Source organism: Xiphophorus couchianus, chromosome 19, assembly GCF_001444195.1.
Source record: "Xiphophorus couchianus chromosome 19, X_couchianus-1.0, whole genome shotgun sequence".
NCBI lineage: Eukaryota > Metazoa > Chordata > Actinopteri > Cyprinodontiformes > Poeciliidae > Xiphophorus > Xiphophorus couchianus.
Window position 1 is genome coordinate 20,549,707 of NC_040246.1, and position 21,291 is coordinate 20,570,997.

At 39.1% G+C, this 21,291-nt stretch overlaps 1 protein-coding gene across 1 annotated transcript; it reads right to left on the reverse strand.

The window, feature by feature from the left end:
- Positions 1–417: 417 nt before the first annotated feature.
- On the reverse strand, positions 418–12,066 carry grhl3 (grainyhead-like transcription factor 3). The gene is made up of 15 exons (XM_028001010.1): positions 11,925–12,066; positions 10,478–10,643; positions 10,318–10,373; positions 8,672–8,927; positions 8,345–8,584; positions 7,749–7,860; positions 6,676–6,770; positions 6,050–6,208; positions 5,871–5,946; positions 5,337–5,458; positions 4,524–4,549; positions 4,314–4,399; positions 2,460–2,545; positions 2,283–2,347; positions 418–1,376 (listed from the first exon to the last, which is right to left on the reverse strand). Exons 1-15 carry the CDS (start codon positions 11,939–11,941, stop codon positions 1,259–1,261), a joined length of 1,680 nt encoding a protein of 559 aa, XP_027856811.1. The 5' UTR covers positions 11,942–12,066; the 3' UTR covers positions 418–1,258.
- Between the last annotated feature and the right edge of the window lie 9,225 nt (positions 12,067–21,291).

Genomic DNA, 21,291 nt, shown 5'->3' on the forward strand with positions numbered 1-21,291 from the left:
TGTCATCTGTAGATGTGCAAAGCTGGATCACAAAAAACTAGGAGCTGTAATTATAGCAAAATTATGTGATGAAATGAAAATATATGCTGCTCTTCAGATTTGCGAAGAATATTAAAAATTCTTTAATTGTTCACCACTTTGTTTATCTATCACATCAAATCCCAATAGTGTGGGTATTGCGTTTGCAGAGTAGGAGGGAAGTATCATTGATACTTGCTTAAAAACAAATCATTATGCAAATTTACAGAAATAATCCCCCCTGTCCTGCAGATGGGGTTCATGCTTTCATGTAGTTTCATCTTTTTCAATATGCACTTCACCTCCAAAGTCCTTTGATTGTCAAATTGGTTGGAACTTCTGAAGCAGACAAAGAGACAAAACAAAAGTGTTTTTTTTCCATTTTTTTATTTTCTTTGAAAAAAAAAAGAGGAAAAATGTATCAAATCTGAACGAGTCGCCATGTTGCTACCATGAAATAATGCAGGGATACATGTTTGCTTTGAAATGATGCGTTACGTAAAAAATATATTTTCCTTTCCCTCATACACACACATAGGCATGACTTGAAAGTCTCCTCTTCAACCTGAAAGTTTTTTGGGGGGGGGGATCAACTCTTTCAACGAGGTTATACCGTAAAGTCGAGAAATGTCTGAAGATTTGGGCTAGAAAAAAATGGCCAATACTAAACCTCGGTGGAAATGTCTGACTTTAGGTTCCGACTCCAACCTGACTTTTTTTCTGGCAATTTTTAGGTGGGAAAACAAATAGAAAGAGACTTGGCAGTAAAAAACAAAGAATAGAAGAAAAGAAAAGTCAGATTGTGGGTAAGAAAAACGCACCAGTGGGTATGCAGAAGAAATGATGGGTAGACTGAAAGCAGCAAAATTTACATTGTTTAAAAATGCTTTAAAAAAAGGTTGCTGAGCACAAATGATGTTTAGAGCTCTGAAAATGAAAATTGAAATTCAAAGTAAATCGTGTCAAGCTCATAAAAACACTGTAATATTAATCTATTTACATCTATATACAATGCAACGCATAAATGTTTTACATTAAAAATATTTTACTCAAATAAACAAACCATAAGAACTCGATTTACAAATTCAAGAAATGGTTTTAACATTTTCATCTTAAAGTCTGAAAATCTGGAGGGCTCCGTTCGGTTTCAGCTCTTTGGCTTTTTTAGTCCACAGCTCTATGATGGCTGTGCTTCAAAGGTGGCTTCAAACGCCGGCTGTGTTTCTCCGTCCTTCAGGGTTTATTCTTCAACGAGTGTAACTTGGAGCTGACCAGCTGCCAGCTCAGTCATCTGGATGAGGAAAGCCGACTGGTTGCTGTAGTGTTGGATGATGTTGTCATCCATGTTGACCAATATTCTACAAGATAATGAAAAAAAAAAAGCCGTTACTTCAGAGATATTTCGAAAAAACAACATCTTCGTAGTTTTTCCCAAACAACACAGAGTGCCTGTTTCTATGAATATTTTTTCATTGAAATCAACTTCTGTTGGAGTTCTGGGTAAGAACATGGCCTCTGTCAGCCTTTAAGTGTTTGATGCTTTGATGCTCCAGCTACCCTGCGGCTCACGCACACCGCCTGCAGGGACTGCACTGATTGAAGGTAGCAGTAAAAAAAAAAGGGAGTGAGCTGCTGGGAGAATGTAACCCAACCTGTTAGCTTGGCTGCTTCCCCTACTGATAGCTGCCAGCAAGAGGCAGGAAAAAAACCCAGAGGTGTTCCAGCTCATCTAAGCAGGTCACAAGTTAAGGATTTCATATCTGCCCTGGCGTCACGCACAAAAACCCCCCAGATTAGCATAGGTTTAAAAACCAACAACCACCCTCTGATGAGTTCCTGTTTTTCTCACTCTGCTCAGTGTGAAAGACGTTTTTATATTTATTTAAAGGGTTCGGATTCAGTAAAAACTACGTGATCTTTGTCAGATGTGTGGCAGTCGATAACTTGATAGGCAACATTTAGCTTGTGACTCGAAGCCCTGAGGCCTCCATTGAGAAAGGATCGTTTCAAATAGTACTTCCTGATGTTCCAACGAGATACAGTTGTGAAAACATCAATAACTGCTGATGACTCATCTGCACTACCTGTGAAATCTTTTCATCTGCTGCCTTTTTTGTAAAGGAGCGACAATTAAAACATTCCGCAGGCTAAGCCAAACCTACCGACCCGGTCTGTCGGCATGAAGAGGATAAAGCCAGAAACGAAGCCCTGAGCATACGCATCCATGTCAGTTCTTTTACATCACCCAAGACTCAGGAACTCACCCTCGTTTGCATTTCTTGCAGATTCTCCCAATGGTGTCTTTTTGCAAGCCGTACTTTTCGGAAATCTGAGGAGAGAAAGGTGTAGAGATGAAAGTGAGCGTGAGCTCTTGCTCAGAGAAAGATAATACACTTGTGAAAAGAGGAAGACATCAACGAACGTCTTCATTTGATACTTACAGCTTCTCGCAGGCCTGACAGCGTCGGCGAGCTGAGCATGAGCGCGTCGAACACTTCATCAGTGCCGGTTCTCACGTATAGCAAGACTAACAGAGCAAGAGAGACACAATGAACACCAAGAAAACCAAAAAATACTTTTTATAGTACGCAGGCATGGGCTGGTTCAGAAAAAAAAAACACAGTTTAATGTCCTTTCAACAAAAGGCAAATCAGTGTCAAAATAAAACTGGCTTTCTCCTGATTCATAGATCTGCCCCTCCTGCACCTGTTGCTGGCTTAAAGAAGGGTACAACACCTTTCCTTAGCGTTTAAAAGAAGAACTAGAAGTTGTTTAGGAATATCTCTGATTGTGAAAAACAGAAAGCCATGCTGTTAAAAAACAAAAAGAGGTGTGACAGTGTGCCACACATAACTGTTATTAAGATTTCACTTTTAAAAACTACCAGTAGCAAGTTATGAGCTAGCCAATTAAATTATTAGTCTCTAGATAAAATTTTCTATCCAAACTTTTATGCCATTGGTGTAAGTTATATACTGCCACCATTTAAATAAATTTAAGCTAATTTCAGCAGAATGAATTAGCATTGTTATGTTTGGCTGTATTTCTTTTTCAGATATTAGAAAACTGCATTTTGCTTCTGCTCTTTTCTTCTTTTCCTGTGTTCTAAAGACGGCTCATCGAGAGCAGAGTAATGGTTCTACTGGAGCTGCTTTCCTGCCCACTGTCGCCACATGCTTGCTCAGGCGGACTTTCTTATAATGAGGACTTTAAAAAAAATTTGAACTATACACCAACTTTACTGCATTTTACTATAACTAAGTTTGTACTGGAATGCATGTGTTTGAATGCATATGAATGGATTGTAATGGACTAATCTGATAACATCTTTCTGGATGTGAATTGAATCAGTTTGTCTTTTAAAGGGCTCCAGATTATATTTTTTTGTACATCAGTAAAAGATATATATCAAACTATATTGAAATAAAAAAGTATAACATATGTCGCTGCACACTGGCAGCTGCTAGCTTAAATAAGACTAATGAATGTTTGCTTTCATCATAAAAAGAGGAATTTGGTTAAATGGAAAAATGGTGTGAAAACTAGAGAATTGGTTAACGTGATGCTGTTTTATAGTTGGTAAGGTAAGGGTGCTCAGTAAGTACATGCAGTTTTGTACTAAACTTAGCAGGAGTCTGAATCTAGAAAAGACAGAAAGTAAAGACAACATATTCTGGGAGGCTAATGTCTTTCAAAAAAGTTTTCTTCCACTTGAAGGAAGGAAATTGTTTCTAAAACCAAATTTTCAAAATATGCGTATTGATTCACATGATTAATTTAGAAAATTCCTACTTGTTGGATTTTGGCCATTATTGTTGCAATTTAGGTTTTTGTGTCTTGTACCTAATTTTACACTCAATTTTTATTGATATTGCCTCATTTGTGTTAACCACCACTGTAAAAATAAACCAATAAGCTATCTTTCTTTAAAAACAAAAATGTTTTATTGGCTCTAGTGGCCTTTATTTGATCGTTAATTGACAGGAAGGTGGGTAATGAGAGAGGGGGGAAACATGCCAGGTCGCCAGGCCAGGAATCGAACCTGCGATGGCCACGTCGAGGCTAGGGCCTCCATATGTGGGTTGTGCTTAACCCCTGCACCACCACAGCACACCCCCAACCAATAAGCTATGTAATGTGGGAAATTCCAAGTATCATGATCAAAATAAACTGTTCCTAAAGACATTAATTTGGCAGCATTAACACCATGATATTGATGTTTTTCCTTAAGGTCATCCCAGCGTGAGAACCTGAGCCAGCCCATGTCTGCATTAGGATTGTTTTTAATGTTCCACCTCTTTGTGGGTCTTCTCTGCGTGTCTGTTTGTTGGGTGGAGAACCACTCTGCTCTCTGTCTGGATACAGCCTCTTCAGACAACTCCTGCCAACACAAAATCAACAACCACGTCAGACAAAAGCAACCGGCTGACGGAAAGGTGACAGACATTCACAGGATAATGTGTTTTTTTTTGTTTTTTTTTTGGAGTGTTTTTACATGCGCTTACCTTTCAATGTCATCCATAGGAGTGGCCTGGTGAGACAATGGAGAGGAGAAGAAAGATCTGATTAGATGCAGCTCCACTGATAAAGACATTGCCTAATGTCCTTCATGAAAAAAAAAAAACATTTTATCATTGCTTGAAGTGTTTATTTCCCATGACCTCTAGCAGAGCCACTCTGACGTGGACACTGATGAGGAGAGGCAGATAGCACCATCATACCCTTAATCACACCATTCAATCAGCTATCCTCTTTTTTTCATGAGTCACTCTAACTTTAGTTATTCTGAATCTAAAATGTTTTGCATTTTAAATGCATTTGGCATCTTAATAACCTGACATTTACTGGCTCCTACGTAAACTCTACAACGTGTCCATGTAAAGCTTAGAGACTGTGGGAAAGCTGGCCTGTCTGAACAGCTCTCTAACCACACTGTTGTTGTAGCTCTGATGAGTGAAGGACATGTAAAAAAAGAAAAAAGATGAGGGCGGCGTGCAGCGGATCGACCTGGGGATGTTACCCTAGCTGTCTGCTCGCTTTCGTGCAAGCCCTCATGGCTCAGACGCCACATGTTCAGGCTGCAGATGCTTGAACTTGTGCCTGGTTTCGACTCCAATTAGCTTATCTGATGCGAAGCCTGTGTTTAGCTTCACTTTCACTGGTATTATTAACATCGCTGTCCCACTTCCTCCAGTTTCCCAAGCCCACCCCCGTCCTTGCATACTTTCCCACAGTTTTTTCCCTGCTTCGCTCGTGCCTATCCCATCACCTGCAGGGCTGTGCACGCAGACAAGAGAGGTTATTAACGAGGGGCTTACCATGCGCTGTAAGCTGGTGAGGTGTGCCTCTGGGATGAAGAGAACTGGCTGAGTGACGAGGTCGTCTAGAGTTTTGAAGAAGGTGCACTCAGAGCCGATGGAGCTGCTCACAACAGACTTGGCTGCAAACAAACCAAGAGATTCAACTAAGTGAGCTTATTATTCATTGGACAGTGTAATAATTAGGCCTGTCACAATATCAAATTTTGCAAATTGTCCCATAAGTTACTCTGATAAACGATAATATTGTAGCTTTGAGACCATTTTTAAGTAACATAATTGTTAACTTTTAATTCTAATAAATATTTTACACTGGAACACATTTTAAATATCCCAAATAAATAAACAAAACAACAAATAAAATGAATTATAAGACTTTTATCATCCAGTTTTTAGTAGAAAAAACCCCAAGAAAAACAATAAATTATGCAACTGGAAATCACTGCACTTGTTTTAGTTTATTATGCGATTAATCAATTAATTGCAACAGGACTAGTAATAATAATCCCTTTCTTTTTTTTAAAGAATACTCACCATGTGCATCATTAGTGTTCTTTACCCTCCTCTTGGATCTCTTCTTCTCTTCATCACGCATTTTCCTCTCTGCACCCTGCAGACACGCAAACAGGAGGTTACAATAATGGCACGGATCCCACAAAATACCTGTTTTACATGGCTTATGGAAAAACAGTGAATGAATCTGAGTGGATTACCTTATCGCAGAAAATCTTGACCTGGCAGGCAGCTCTGTGGATGAGCTGGTTGTTTCCTGAACTGAAGTCGTAGGTGTCGATCTGCAGGTTCAGAGGCAGGCCCTTCACCCCTTTCTGAGAGGAGAAGTCGGTGCTCAGGGAGTTTATGCCAATGTAAATCTGAGGAAAAAGAAGAAGAAAAGATTTTAAATCCCTTTCTCGTTATTCATGTGCATTATTTAGAAAGTTAAATTGAACAAGAAAGTGAGAACTTCCCCTTCTTTTTCATGCAATTCGAATGAAAACAGGAACACCTGCAGCAATTTTTTTTAATTTCTAAGTCATTATCTTTTCGTCTCCCACACTAGTGCCCAATTGGAGCAGGTTTATTGGCCCCACCTAACACCTCAGGGGCCAGCAGAGAGGCTAGGTCTGCTGGAGATTGACAGGGAAAAGGCATATTTTACATTCCTGATGTGCCTCTTCAGCCGCTCCTTTTTCTTTTTTCTGTTTTGTTTTACTGCCAGCGTTTCCCTTGCTCTGCCGTTCAACATGTCAGCTAACGCATCTCGTTTAACTTTCTCGGCTAACGCATCTCACGACAGCAGAGAAACTATGCATGCATTAGAACAAGGTACCGTCTTTACCTTTGCCTCCTCGTTGGGGTTCCACACGAAGGAGAAAGCGTTGAAGGCCACCTCCTCCACGTTGCTGAGGCCACTGAATACTTCTTTGTAGTCGGCTGTGTGAAGTTTAACGATATAAATATTTTAAATCCTTACAAGATAAAATGTTCTCAAAATTAGAGACAAATAAGGCCTCTAACTCGTATTTTAAAACGGTACATGCATGTTTTGGTAATTGGAAGTTCTCGTCAGAAAAAAATTAAAAAGCAAGTGGGTTTTTTTTATAAACTGTTACCATCCTAAAATAATTATCTTTGTCATTTTTTGCCAAAAGATGATTTAAGCAAAAAAAGTTTCTTAGAATATAATTTTATGAAGGTGACAATATATAAAATAAAGTGTATATAGCTCCCCCTAAATGTTACAGTACAAGATCGTCACAGAATTTGCACGCTTTCTTTGTGCTACATAAGTTTTCAACAGGAAAAAGTTCATTTTTGATTGTTGTTGGTAGTTGTTGCTTCTTTTTGAGGAGAAATTTCAGAAACCAAAAACATGCATGGACTCAAAATGCTTTCCTGTTTTTGTGTGTCATAAATCTCTCAATTTTTATTACCAAAAGATGAAAAAACAAAAATTACTCACCTATAGGCGGCACAATTTACACTATTTTTCTTTGCTAGCAGTTTTATTTCACATATCGTCACTTTCCTAAAATAAAGGCCTGAGTCACTTTTTGCCAAACAATGAATTAGGCAAAAAATAAAACATTTTTAAAAAATGACTTATTTTAGGTTATGATATGTGAAAAGAAAACTGCTAGCAAGGAAGAAAAGATAGTGTAAATAGCTCCCCCTATAGGTCAAAGTTCATAATTGTCACAGAATTAGCACTTTCTCTTTGCCTCTTATTTTTTCAACAGGGAAAGAAAGTATATTTTGGACCCAAAAATGTGAAAAATGATTTATAATTTTACTTTTTTTTTATTTTGGTTGTTCTTGCTTGTTTTTGAGGAGAAAGTTCAGAAACCAGAAACATGCACGGACTGATCACGCATTCGTGTTTTGGCGTGTGTAAAAAAAAAAAAAACATACCGATGTCAATAACCCTCTGCTTGACAGTTGGCTGACGCGCGTGCCAGTGGTTCCAGAAGCGGAGCTGCATTTCTGGGCTCTTGTCGTTCTCAAACACAGCCATCACCACAGTCTGGAGAGGAGAAAACAGAAAGGTCAATGGCAATGAGTAGGCCACATTTTCAAATGAGCATCTCTGTTTTTACTGTACAACAATACGCTTCATTCATGACGGGAAATCCTTCTTTTCTCCTCTGATTTTCCTGACAAACAAAAAAGCAGTGAGAACACCACACCTTCTCCCCTCCTTGTTCTGTCTTTTTATTAACACAGCCGAGCTGAGCTGTCCTCCACTCTAGCCCCATTTAACTGCCATAGAAACAAATTGTATGGCACAAGCCCTGTCCGCAGGCTGTCAGCAGGGCATTAGTCACCGACGGAGCTGGCTTCCAGGGAGGGACAAACATTTGGGAAGGGCTCGTTTGGCGACAGAAATAAAACAAGAATACCTGTTCCTCAAACCCTTAGGGAAAAACTACCACAGTAGTTCCTAATGTCTTTACGTAAAGCCGAACAAAACTTCGAGGAGATTTTTTTTAATATAATGACTGACTCACCTTGACTTTGGTGGCGGTGAGGCAAGCGCTGCTGTCGACTCCCTGCAGAGTGATGGGGTAGAACTGGCCTTTGTTCAGGTAAACCATGGGCAACTCGCTGGACTTGTGAGGCAATGCAGCAGGAGATCCGAGGGCAAACTGGAAGTCGTTCCTGGGCCTCTCCGGAGAGGAGCTGGCGTACGAGCCCGAGTAGACGGGGCTGGAGTGGCTTTCAGGAAACAGATCGCTATAGGGAAGAGTCTGAACCCCACACAGCGCAGATACATTAGTAAGAACACTTAAATGTACAACAAAGATTTAACTTTCAGACAATGGCGGCAGGCTTACCTCAGCACTGGGGTCAGCGAACGCAGCGTTGTCTGGCCACTTCTGCATCAGGTTGAAGATGTTGCTGAGCTCCTGCTTGTCGGACGTGTCTGCGACGACGCTGCTCAGGGTGGCGTACGTTTCCGAGAAGCCGGGAGCGGAAATGATGGGCTGAGAAGAGATCTGCTTCAGCCCCAGAACCTCCTGAGGGTGGGAGGTGGGAACAATCTCAGAGAGGATCTTCAAGACCGGGTCGTTGACGTTGGTCATCAGAGTCCTGCCGGGTCAGAAAGAAGCAAAAGTTCAACAGAGAATCCAGTTTATGGTTTGGTTTGGTTATGTGAGCTAAACATATGAATATATATAAGCATAATACGAAATACAGAGGTCAAAAAATGAGAAGGGTTTTTAACTACCGGTAATCGTTTTTGTTTTCACACAGCAAAGGTTTTACAAATTGCACAATAACTTGATCCAGCTTTGTCTAAATGAGGAAGTTTTTCCACAATTTAGTGTCAATAAAACCTCAGAAATAATTTTTTTTGTCAATAAATTTAAAGTATCATAAATTGCTGTTCATTAGAGAATAATCTATTCTCAACTTAACTAAAGATAATTAAACATATCCCTTTAATTTACCATGTGACAACTTGTGATTTGCCATCTTGATGAAGGATTATAACAACTTCTTACACTTTTTACAATAATTTTGTTGTAGTGTCTTTCGTTTTGTATTTAATCTTTAATATTTGTGTAGCTTTGTCGTTTTAACCTTGTTTTGTATAACCTGATTGTTTTTAGCTAGATAAATTACTCATTGTTCTGGGCAACAGATGAAAAATAGCCTTTTTCAACAGAAATGTTAATTATTGGGCTCTATTTCTGCCAAATAAATTTCAGATTAAGTGCAAAATATAAACTTCAGCGATGTTAGCCAGCAGTGGTCCATATTCTTTTTAAATTTGCTTGGAAGGGTTGCACTTCCACTTAGCTGGAAACACAAATAATTTATAGAAACCTTGAACTGACAAAACCTTTGCCACCCCCTGTTAGCATAAAGCCCTGGGTGGAGAGCCACATCTCCTACATCAAAAGGCACCACTGAATGCGACTGAAGATGGCGACGCGTGCAGCAGCTAAAGCGCCAAAAGCTGCCTGCAGAACAGTAGGCTTTGCGTCTGGGTGGGAACTATTTGTTTCTTAATCCGGGCCTTCTTTCCCCGGCCCTGTTTGCATTTCTCCATTGAAAACGTTTGAGGGGACAACACTGCGCCCCGGCAGTGGCCTTTTCTCAGCCACCTCAGGAGGAACAAGGGACAGAAGCAACCTGTTGTGAAACTGACAGAAAGGGAGACGATGATGGAGAAAGCTTCTGTGAATGGAAGGGCTGGAGACAATAAACCCTCCCGCTTTGTTTGGCTATGGGATTACCCACTCATGAGTTTATGACCTCCTAAAGCCCTGCCATTTTTCCTTTATGAATTATGACTGACATAAGTTTCATCAAGTGAGAAGAGAATAAATACACGGATTAAATTTCTGAACGTGACACGAAGAACATCTGTTTCTCAAGTTTCTCACAGTCAATGTATTTTTTTTATGATTTAATTGCGAACTTCTAGGGAATTCTAGGGGGAAATTTGGGAATTCTGTAAAATTCAGCTGACCTCTCTGTTGGCTTGCAGATGTTGTTGCGGTTGAAGGCAGCAGCTTTCTGCTCTTTCTAGTTGTGGAAAAGAACAAAATTTTAAAAACACATTAAATAAAAACATCAAAATAAACAAGAAATTAATTTATTAAGGTGTGAAAATTATTTTTTTTTTTTACCCTGCACTGTTCTTGAAGTATTGTTAAGGCTGTCATGGTTTCTCCAGGGTTGAGTCTAAGCTTCTGCTCCGGGTTGGGGGTGTCCAGGTAGGCCCAGGAGTCCATTACGTAGTTTGTACAATGGTTATAGCTGAAGTTCTCGCTCTGAAAAACCAGTCCCAGAGTCCTGCAGCAGGAATCAAAGAGTTTAGATTGATTTATTTGAACAAAACGACAGAAAAAGTCATGTATTTTCTTGGTGTGAGAGGCTTTGACAGAGCCGTAGTGAGCTGGAGACGAGCTGCGGAGGTTCCTGAGCCTTGGAGCACTGTACATACTTGCCCTGTAGCACGGAGGGTTTCGATTGCAAAACCACAGAGCTGAGTAAGAACCCTCAGGAGCCGTGGCGTCAAAAGGGTTCAACAACACATAAACAAGCACGCACATACGCAGGTGTAGCGCTTTGTGGTTTCAAGCGTGAACAGGGAAGAAACCACATGCTTAAATCCTATATAAACCTCCTTATTTGCACAAATGCGATCCGATTTATTTCCTGCTAAAAAGAAGCCAGCATCTACAACCAAGAAGCTAGCTCTGCTTTTCCATCTCAGTTGTAAAATATCTAACGGCTGGGATTGTGAGGATATGACTTGTTTAGATAGACTCACAGTGACATTGGATTGTAAACAGGCACCCTGCCAGGATAAGCCCCCATGCCCTCCCCTTCTTTAGTGTGAGTCTGGAGAAACTAATGAACAAACAGCAGCAGTTTAGACTGGATAAACAGTTAATAAAATGTGCTGACAGACACATGAGACCACAGCTATTCACAGCTACATCTGAGTCAGAGCACAGGGAGAAGAAATCCCATGTATGTTGTGACTCCCAGCTAAATTCCAAGTTTGGAAACTGGACTTTTTAACTTAAATTTCTCCCCAATTTGGGTTAAAAACTCCTCCAAATGCTCAGAGATGAACCTGCAACAGACAAAATAAACATTCCCGCTTAGACTTATTCTACATTTCACCCAGAAACCAGGACTTGATTTCAGATGAGGTGGGCTCCTGTCTAACGTTTCACCACCGTGTAACTCAATGCATTGCATGCTGTAATTGCGCTCCAACACCTCCAGAGGAGATTCTCATTTCCCACAATCCCTTTGTGCTCCGTGGCCCCTAGGTTAGCGACAACACAAGCTGAAACAGACCCACTACAGCCTCGGATCCAGAAAGTGTGTGTCAGCCTCTGCGCTTTTAATACAACTTGTCCGTATCAATTTTCCCTGTAGAAATCCCAGTTAAAAAGCAGCAGGGATTTTCACATGGGGGTCCCATTGCAAAAGAGATTAAATAAATTTTAAAAAATGGAAATTATTCACAAACCATTTACAGCACTACTATACTTCTACTTACAAGTACAGTTTTATAAATTAACATTTTAAGGCAACATATTTAAAAAGAAAACTTACTCAGTCTCTTTGGTCATCTCTCCCGTACCAGTTAGTCTGAACAGGCTCCTTTAGGTATTCACTGTATGTATGAGCTCTTCTCTCCGTGTCAGTCTAGCAGAGAAGATCAGACACAGAGTAGTCAACTGCAGTGATTTCCTCTGAACGAGGCCCAGTTTTATGTCATGCCAGAACAGAGTCTGCTTCTCTCATCTGATTGGCTGAGAGCTCTGCAACAGGTGTCTGATAGGACAGGTGGAGGGGGGGACCTGCATGCTTGCACATGAGAGCGCAGCAGCTAGCAGGTTATTTTGCATAACAATCTCAGGTGGGAGGGTCTTGCATCTCATTAGGTGAATCAGAAAAATAGAGATTGGGAATCAGTCAAGTGTGAAAGGTTTGATAATGACTGAGAGAAAGGAACAAAGGGAAGGAGCCTGGCTTTAACATGTTAATAGTTTTTCAGTTTCATTTTTCACCTCTACTCTGGCTTTGGTTTCTTTAATTTTTTCTGTTTTGGGAATTAGTAATTGGGGAAAAAAATAGGTTGTTTTTCTAAGTTAACCTATTTTTTGTTGTTGTTTCTTAAATTCTAGTCCAAACAATCCTGACTGAGGTGAAGATAGTAAATTAAAACCACCATTTATCCGCTTTACTGATGAAACAAGCAGGTCTATGTTTAGGCAAAAAAAGAACAAGGTTCCCATCCTTTGAATATGGCACACTGCAACCATAAACTTCAATTAATTTTTGGTATTTTGTTAGATAGTTGGGAAGTAGAAGAACAATTACTACTCATTCTGATAACTCTCATACTATGGAGGACCAAAACTGACATAATAAGAAATAAAAGCATAAATTTGTATTTAGTTTTCCCTTATCCACATTTGTTGTCGTCAAGAAATGTATATGTTTTGTTTTTCCTTTCCGTTATACAAGTGCTGTCATCAAAAAATGTATATTCATTTTACTTTTCCTTACACGTGTGTTTTTGTCAAGAAATGCATATTCATTTCCCCTAAACATGCGTTTTTGTCAAGAAAAGTAGATATTTTGTTTAATCTTTTCCTTATACAAGCCCTCCTTCTTTTGACAAGTAGGGCTGGTCAAAAGGAGCCCTACTTGTCTTTCTCACCCCTAGTTGGGGTGAGAAATTAATTTAACCAAATCTCAGCAACAGATCCCAGGGTCGCTCCTCTCCTTTTTGGAGTGCCTCCTCCACTTTTTTTGTATCAGTTGATCACAAGGCAAAGCATTTATTAATATTTGTTTGACAGGCGTGTTTGGTTCGGAAATTTGCTTGAGGAGGGAGCTTGAGAACGGCTGGCCGAAATTAGAGGTCATAAATCGGATCAACCTTGAGCGAAACGCCGCTTACTCCGCGGATATTGAAATATCCAATATCCAACTTGAAACTAACTTCACTGCGGTCGGTAACACAATAAAAACACCGGGATAAAGTTTGCTTTTTATCTGTGGCCTGTAAAGATGGCACCGAGCAACTGAGCGAGACGTAAACGCCCCACAACGTCTTACGCAGTGAAGTTGGTTCCAAAGCTCTATTGGCCAATAGTAGAGGAGCTGGACATAGGAGGCAGCTCTCCTCATTAACATAAAGATGCACACAGAGGTTGAAAAAGGAGAGGAGGCAATGCCAAAAGAAGGAGGGCTTGTATAAGGAAAAGACAAAACAAAATATCTACTTTTCTTGCCAAAAACGCATGTTTAGGGGAAATGAAAAACAAAAAATTTACATTTCTTGACGACAACAAATGTGTAAGGATAAGGGAAAACTAAATACATATTTAAGCTTTTATTTCTTATTATGTCAGTTTTGGTCCTCCATATTACCCGCCTGCCTTCAGAAGTCACATAATTGGTTTATTAGTTAGTAATTATTAGTTTATTATATTCATCTCTGTGCAATTTAATCTCATTATAACTCCAGTTTCGCTTTCTTTAGTGAACAAACAGCATCATGAGGACCAAGTAGCACAGCAGACATGTCAGTGGAGTTTAAAGTTGGGTTAAGTTCTAAAACAATATTTCAGGATTCAAACAGTGCACATTTACAATCCAACCCACAAATATGAACTTAGTGGATCAGTAATAAGAAGAAAGAAGTCAAACATGCAAAATTTTTAAACGTGCAAAGCCTTAATCTTCAATGCAAGTTTGTTCTTTGTTCTAACTAGACAAAGTGGGGGTGTAAGACACTGCAAACTCTAGAACTAGAAAAAGTCTTATCTATTCACAAATGCACGGATAGATCACATTTACTGATCTGTGTGAAAGTACGAATGGATTGAGATGGGGGTAGAGATGCATACAAATAAAGATGAGTGCTATTTGGTTTCACAATGAATGCAGTGAAAACTCATACTGTACGTAAGACGGAAAGCTTTGTCCTACATTCCTGGTTGTCAGCAAATCAAACTTTGCCGACATTTAATTTGTCATAACTCTCCGCTTTAACATGACTGCGTGGGAGCCCCAACACCTCAGGGAATTTGGTGTCGCAACACTTCAATAGCCTAACCACACTCACACACGCCCACCTTTACCTGCTAAACAAATAAATGCGCAGAAAAAAAAGTATCTTTGTGTTGGGAGAGAAAGAGAAAGAAAAAAAAAGTGCAATCATTGTTCTGCGGTACATACCTTTCAACAAGACATACAGTAAGTGGTTCATCTTGATTATAATTATTACTCTGCTTATGGCAAAATGCATTTTTGGTTTTGTTTAGAGCATTTTCTCATTTTTGCTGCCTAATCTGGGTTTAATTTTCCACCGCCCCTCTTTGTGTCTCTTTTGTATGGCGCTGCCAGCAATCTTGGGCCCCAGGACAAAAAATTAGATTGCCCCCCCCGCCCCACACACACACACAGCTGCTGTTATAATTGATGACCCATCAAAAGCGTCACAATTTTAAAGGGTTGCAACTGCCTTGTTTTCTTTGGTCCAATACTGGTACTAGCACAATATTTACTGCTCATGAATTTTACATGCAACAGTCCACATACAGTATGCAAGTAAGTTGCTTAAAGTTTTTCTGTTAGTTTTAGTTTACTGAAATGTCTCTCTCCATGAGCAACAGTCAGAGGCAACATGTAAATTATACATGAAGCAATGCAGACTTCTCAAAAAATGCTATGTAGTTGCATTTTATTCAAGTTGCAGTTTATAACTTTAATGAAAAATATGTTTTCTCCACATTTGTTAAAGTTGTCACCATGTTGTGCCAGTTTGTTATGAGACAGATAATCTGTGAAAACAATCAATCTCCTCCACCTCATTCCTGAGCTACTATTACTGGCTAAAGTAATGCACCGTTCTGGCCAAAACAACCAATCAGAACCAGGAGGAGGGCCTTAGTGCTATCAATTAATCTCATTCACTCACTGCTAAATGTGCTAATGGTGGAAAAACAACTTATCATTACAGGAAAAATGTTTTATCTGCTGTCATTGGTAGCTATGCTAACTAGACTGGGCATTCACAACAGGCTGCGCTAGCTGCAGCCTAGGGATGAGCAGCCACATGAGATTGTGATTGACAGCAGTAAAACTCTCCTGCCACTGACTGGTTGTTTCTAGATAGTACTGGGAGAAGGCAGAGGAAATACATTTTTCACAGATTATCTCTCATGCCTTACTGTCACAACATAATGACAGTTTTAATAAATATGTAAAATAAAATAATAAGTTTTTTTTACTGCAGCTTTAATTTCCCTTAGGAGAGGGCAGGTCAGGAGGAACATGGGTTAGAGCTGCTGTTGACTGACTCACCTGTTGTTAAGTGTGGTAAAAGGTACAGGGACAAGTTCAATATATGAATATGTTGGTAATTTCTTTCCTTAATTCATTAAATGATAGTGAAATGGAGGCAACCAGTAGTCTGTAGCTAAACTAACTATGCTGAATGGTTGATAATCTCACACAGTCTACCCACCTCTGGAAGAACTGGGTTACAAACTGACAAGTTTACCCTTTTCCCAACACATGTTCCTTGCTGGGATCAGTTACACTGGGAAGTCTCGGAGTTTTCTCCACTGCACCGCTCCGTTTTCTGCTTTCATCAGAACAGCTCGTCTTTTCAAGCGAAATAAAACTAGCACCACATTTAAAAGCTCTGATCCTTCACTGTTACACAATCACCGCTTTAAGTTAATTACACATCGCGTGATGCTTGCTGTCAGAACTTCCTGGTGCTTTATTTAAGTGACGAGCAGAATTTTGGCTGTCATCCAAAACCAAATTAAAATCACCACTGTGCCTTTCGGTTGAAAGAGTGGGCGATGACGGCACCTCCGGCTTGATAATAGTCACTCCTGACAAGCCAAGAGCAAAGAACTCATTTCTGAAAGCTAAACAACAAATGCACATAACACTTTAGATGACTGAAATGAATAAAAAAGCTAAACTAAAAATAAATGCACTTAAAAAATATTTAATTGTAACTTTAAGCTGCAAATGTTGCTTTCATAGTGTTCATTCTAAACAGCTGAAGTTGAGTTAATCAAATGTATTTTCAGGGAGCAACTGGCAAACTAGCTACAATAACTTCTTAACTTTACTGACAGCAGAGGAAGACATCTGATCAAACTCCTGGCCTCAATATCATCAAAGCTGAATTAACAAATCCTTAAGTCATCTCTAAAATCAACAACACAGCAGAGATTTCAGGTCAAATCTGACGTGTGAGAATGACAGGTGAGGTAAAAATGGATGACCATCAACCTGTTTGACTAAGGCCTAGGAAATTAGGTCCTAAGCTGCCAGAATCCACTGCGTGGCAGTTTGCGTGCATTTTCCGCCACGCTCGGCTGCACACAAACAGACGTCGGCATCGGCTCCACGCACGACTGCTGCTGAGACGTCTTCGCTCTCATCACCTTTATCTTTTCCAAACCATTGTCTCCTTCCTTCTCCTATATCCCACTTACTCTTCCTTTCACCCTCTTTTCCCACCCGCCCATTCCCTTCCAACTGTTTAAACAATGGGTCAAAATTAAACACTTACTCGTATTCTTACACCACAGTTTCACACAAGACAAAAAAAAAAATAAAAAAATAACTAAAACAAAATAAAAAAAATGTTTTTAAATTTATTTATTCTTTTATATATGGCTGATTTTCTGTGTTCACTCCTACATACTAACCATATCTTGGCATCTCTTACTCTAGTGTTATCTTTCCATTTGAACTGACTTCTTGTTTTGTCATGAAGGAATTTGTGTTGGAGGTTTAAGACAACAAAAATAGTCCAAGGCATGTTGTGTTCTCTAATTCCTCAAACTGGGAAACTCTGCTTTATGCTAATAAATCTGCACCTGTTCTGGTAAAGACCTGTCACGTCTGCAGCAACCTTTCCTTTATTTTATGCTGCTGATAATAAATTCCTACAGTACTTGAACTGTTCATTCTTCGCATGGCTTTGGAAAAACAAAGATCACAAGATTGACAGTTTCTTCAAATAGTAACATTTAGGAGGCCACATGATCAGATGCAACATGCGGGTCTGGAGCCAGACATCACTGCTGCCATCAACTCCTCGTCCGTGATAAACATCAGCAGAACCATGAGGCTTTTATTGTGAAATATCACACCACAAATGTTACTCTATATCCTTGGAAACATAAGAGAAACAACAATACAAGCATTGTTTGAAAAATGTACTTGCTGCACTGGAACAAGTGTATGGAGCAGATAACCTATCATATCTCCCATTTGTTAAATTAAGGTGAGATTTGCAGCCACAGTTTATATAAATATAAAGTAGCAGGTTTTAGTGAGGCAGAAGAAAATCTTTTCCACCTCTAATGACACATATTAAGCATTATTCAAAAGAAAGACATGTAAAAATAAAAGAGTGGGAATGACTTGCTTATTCATATGTACACGCCCTTAAGCTAATAGACAATTAAATCATCTTTTTATTCAATTCCAGTTTTTAGGAATTAACATTTAGCAGCATTTATTAAAAGGACTTTAATTAAAAATTCAGTGGTTCTTGTGGGATTTCCTTCCCGTTTGCTCTTCTGCATTCCTGAGCTGAAGCCATAATCTGCAAAGATCCTGAAAAGGATCAAGTTATTGTATAAAGGCAAGAATCAGGAGAAGAGTTCAAAAGTCATATCAGTCAAATTGTACAGGAAAAAAGTCACATTATGTCTGTAAAAAGCTTTGAAATGATTAATAGTATTTGTTTTTAACATCATAATAATCGTCCATTTTATCAGAGGAACCAGGGAGCCATGTGGAAAAAAATCTGTCAGCTCTGTTCTATATTTAATTCAAGTAAAATATTGCTTTTCTGCTTCTTAAATAGGTTTTAAAACTGTTTTTAAAAACTAAACTTTTCATACACTTGCTGGAGTAAAACTTTCACTATAAAAATGTTTTTGTAAATATTGTAGTAACTTATTGGCAGCTGGACGCCAGTAAGTTACAGTAGAAAGGGGGTATAGTACATTTTTGTTTTCTCTCAAAGTTAAATGCATTTTATTTTCAGGTGGAAAATATTGAATAAACTATTGGAAATCCTCTAAATCATTAACACCTTGTAAACAATAATGAACCCAGAAATTAACAGCACACGTCTGTGTTGTGTTTACAGCCATTCCTTTTGAATTCCCAGCACTCTCTTTGGGGTGTCGGCTTGACCACAATCGACAGGATATTTTATCACAATATTTTTTAAAAGGTACAATAAGAACTTTTTATAATCACTAAATTGCACACAGTAACTGCATTTAATCATATTTTCAAATTAACTCATTTTTATTGATGGTCTCGTTGAACAACCAGTGGAGAAAATAGTAAAACTAACAATCAAAACAATACAGTTATGTAATGGGCAGTTTTAAACAGCATTAATTGGAATTTAAGGTGAAAATGATAAATCAAAGTTCTTGTAATAAGAAATCTATCATACGGCAAAACTAAATTACAACAAAAAATGAAACAACAAAACACAAACATTAGCAGGCCATCATATTAATTTTCTTTTTTCCAAACAGCCAAACAGCTTTGTTGGCTCATTTAAGATGAATCTCTTATAATGTGTTGTAATGTGAGTTGTGTGAGCATGTTTGTTGATCTACCAAGCTGAGGAGAAAGTGCAGGCCTCGTCGCTGTTGTCACTTTGTTTGAGCTACACCAGAGAGGCTCCAGGAGTCTACTGAGACTCAGATACCCCCCATCCCACTCCCTGTCTGTCAGCTGCCCCCTCCTCTTCTCTATTCCCCCCAGAAAGGAGGCTGCAGCCACTCCCAGAAACTCTGCATTGCCCCGAGAAAGGGATAAAAGTTGACGGTGGGCAGGAGATGAGGAACTGCAGAGAATGTATAAAACGTAAATGTTAGCAAGAAAAGGGGTTTAAGGCAGCAGATCCTGCAGCATCTGAGGCATTCAGAGTAAAGTTGAGCATTTTAGAGAAGTGACATGAATGTGCTCACTGACTATGCAGAGAATAAAACGCGCCTGAGGCCTCGAGACGTTCCACAGAAACGATGGCGGCAGTGCTCAATGGGGTTTTTCTTTTAGCAATGTAGCTCGATGTTTTGTTTGTTTTCTCAGCTCTGCTTCAGGCAGAGGAAAACAAACAGTTTCTGGCTGCTTCATCCAACGGCTGTAAAATAAAAAAGCAGCATGTAACCTACAAAGGGAACATGTTTTTCAAGCATAAAAGTATTGTTTCTGCATTGTACAGAAGGTTTCCTCTGCAGTTAGAGCCATTTTGGGAAGAATTGTGGACGTCTGTGTTGTGTTTACAGCCATTCCTTTTGAATTCCCAGCACTTTCTTTGGGCTGTCGGTTTGACCACAATCGACAGGAGTCTGCAGAAAGACATGCAACATAACCGCCTTCACACCTGTAGGCTGGTTTTTAAGACCTGCCGTCTCTATTGGATGAAAGCAGAAACACTCAGAGCTAAAGACACCAAAGCAGAACGATTACCAAGATTACTAAATCATCTTCATTTTGCTGTAACATATATTAGACATTTTACTGAGGCAATCAGAATCAGCTGCTCATCATTAAACTAACTCCAGCATTTTGCTAAACTAGGCTAAAAAGTAGAAAACAATGCAGAAACAGCCAGTACATCTCATTTGAATCTCCCTGTTTTACCATCACTATAATGATCTTATAGAACGCAGCTGTTGGGACTCATCTCCATATCAGGTTTCATCCTGAGCCCAGAGGCCAGTTAAATGCAACCCATCTTAAACACTGACCTGTGAATACTTATCTGCAGCAAGCAGCAGCAATTACAAACCCTTGAGACATTCCCACGCCTGTTAAATAAGGACAATATTTATAAAAGCATACATAACCAGAGTGAACCATTTACTGCCTCAAGTTACAGATAAGGAGCTTTTGCAGAGATGCTTCTCCAGCCCTCCTGTATTATTATTACTCCAGTACAATTCAAAAGGTTGAATAGAGAATGGTGACTCTACTAGTATTGCTCATTCTAATATGCAAAATACCGGTCAAAGCTATTTTCCTCCAAAAAACTGCCTTCTAAGTCACTAGAGTCTATTTTCTGTAAATGTGAGAGACAGTTGCATGAAAGCCTCAGCAGATTAACAGTTACTAAAATACGTAGCCTGGCCTGTCTGGCACCAACAACCATGCCACATTTAAAGGGACTTGAATATTGGAAATATGGTTGAAACCTCCATGATGGTGAATTACTTCTTTATCTTTATGTTTTTTTTCTTCTCTTGTCTGTTAATTTTTCTTATATTAAAGTTACAAAGAGTGGAAATTGTTTAACGGACACATAAGGGTAGGCATGAGTAAGCTGAATAGGTTCAGCCTAAATCTTTTTGATTAACACACTTATGAGGGTTTTTTTTTTTACTTGACTGTGTTTTAAATTTTGTAGTTGGATTGTGGATTGACTGTAACAGCTATTATGTGTGTGCCTCAGTGTTTAACATCGAATAAACTAATCCTAAAGTCATTTAAATCACCGTTTTTGTCCTTTTTCTCACTGTCAGCTGTGCTCGTCTTCATCATATTCAGCTACCTCAAAGCATCGAGTTCCTGCTATGTGAATGGCTGACTGGCATTTGTATCTGAAAAAATCAGAGTGTAGACACTGAATACTTGGAAGTTATGTTGGATTTTGAAGTCAGTGCTTATGAAAAACAAACTTTCCCACTTGGAGCTCTGACTGCAGTCATTTTTATTCCAGCTTTGAATTTTGAATTCATATTGAGTAAATTTGTGTTTTTAAACTGCATTTTTAAACCAAACTTGTAGCGCCAAGAGAAGTTTTTTCTTTTAAATATTACAATCCTGAAAAAGTGTAAGCTTTGTGCTACTCTTTAGAAATATCAGTCCATACGTTAGTACTCCATACCTTTTTTTG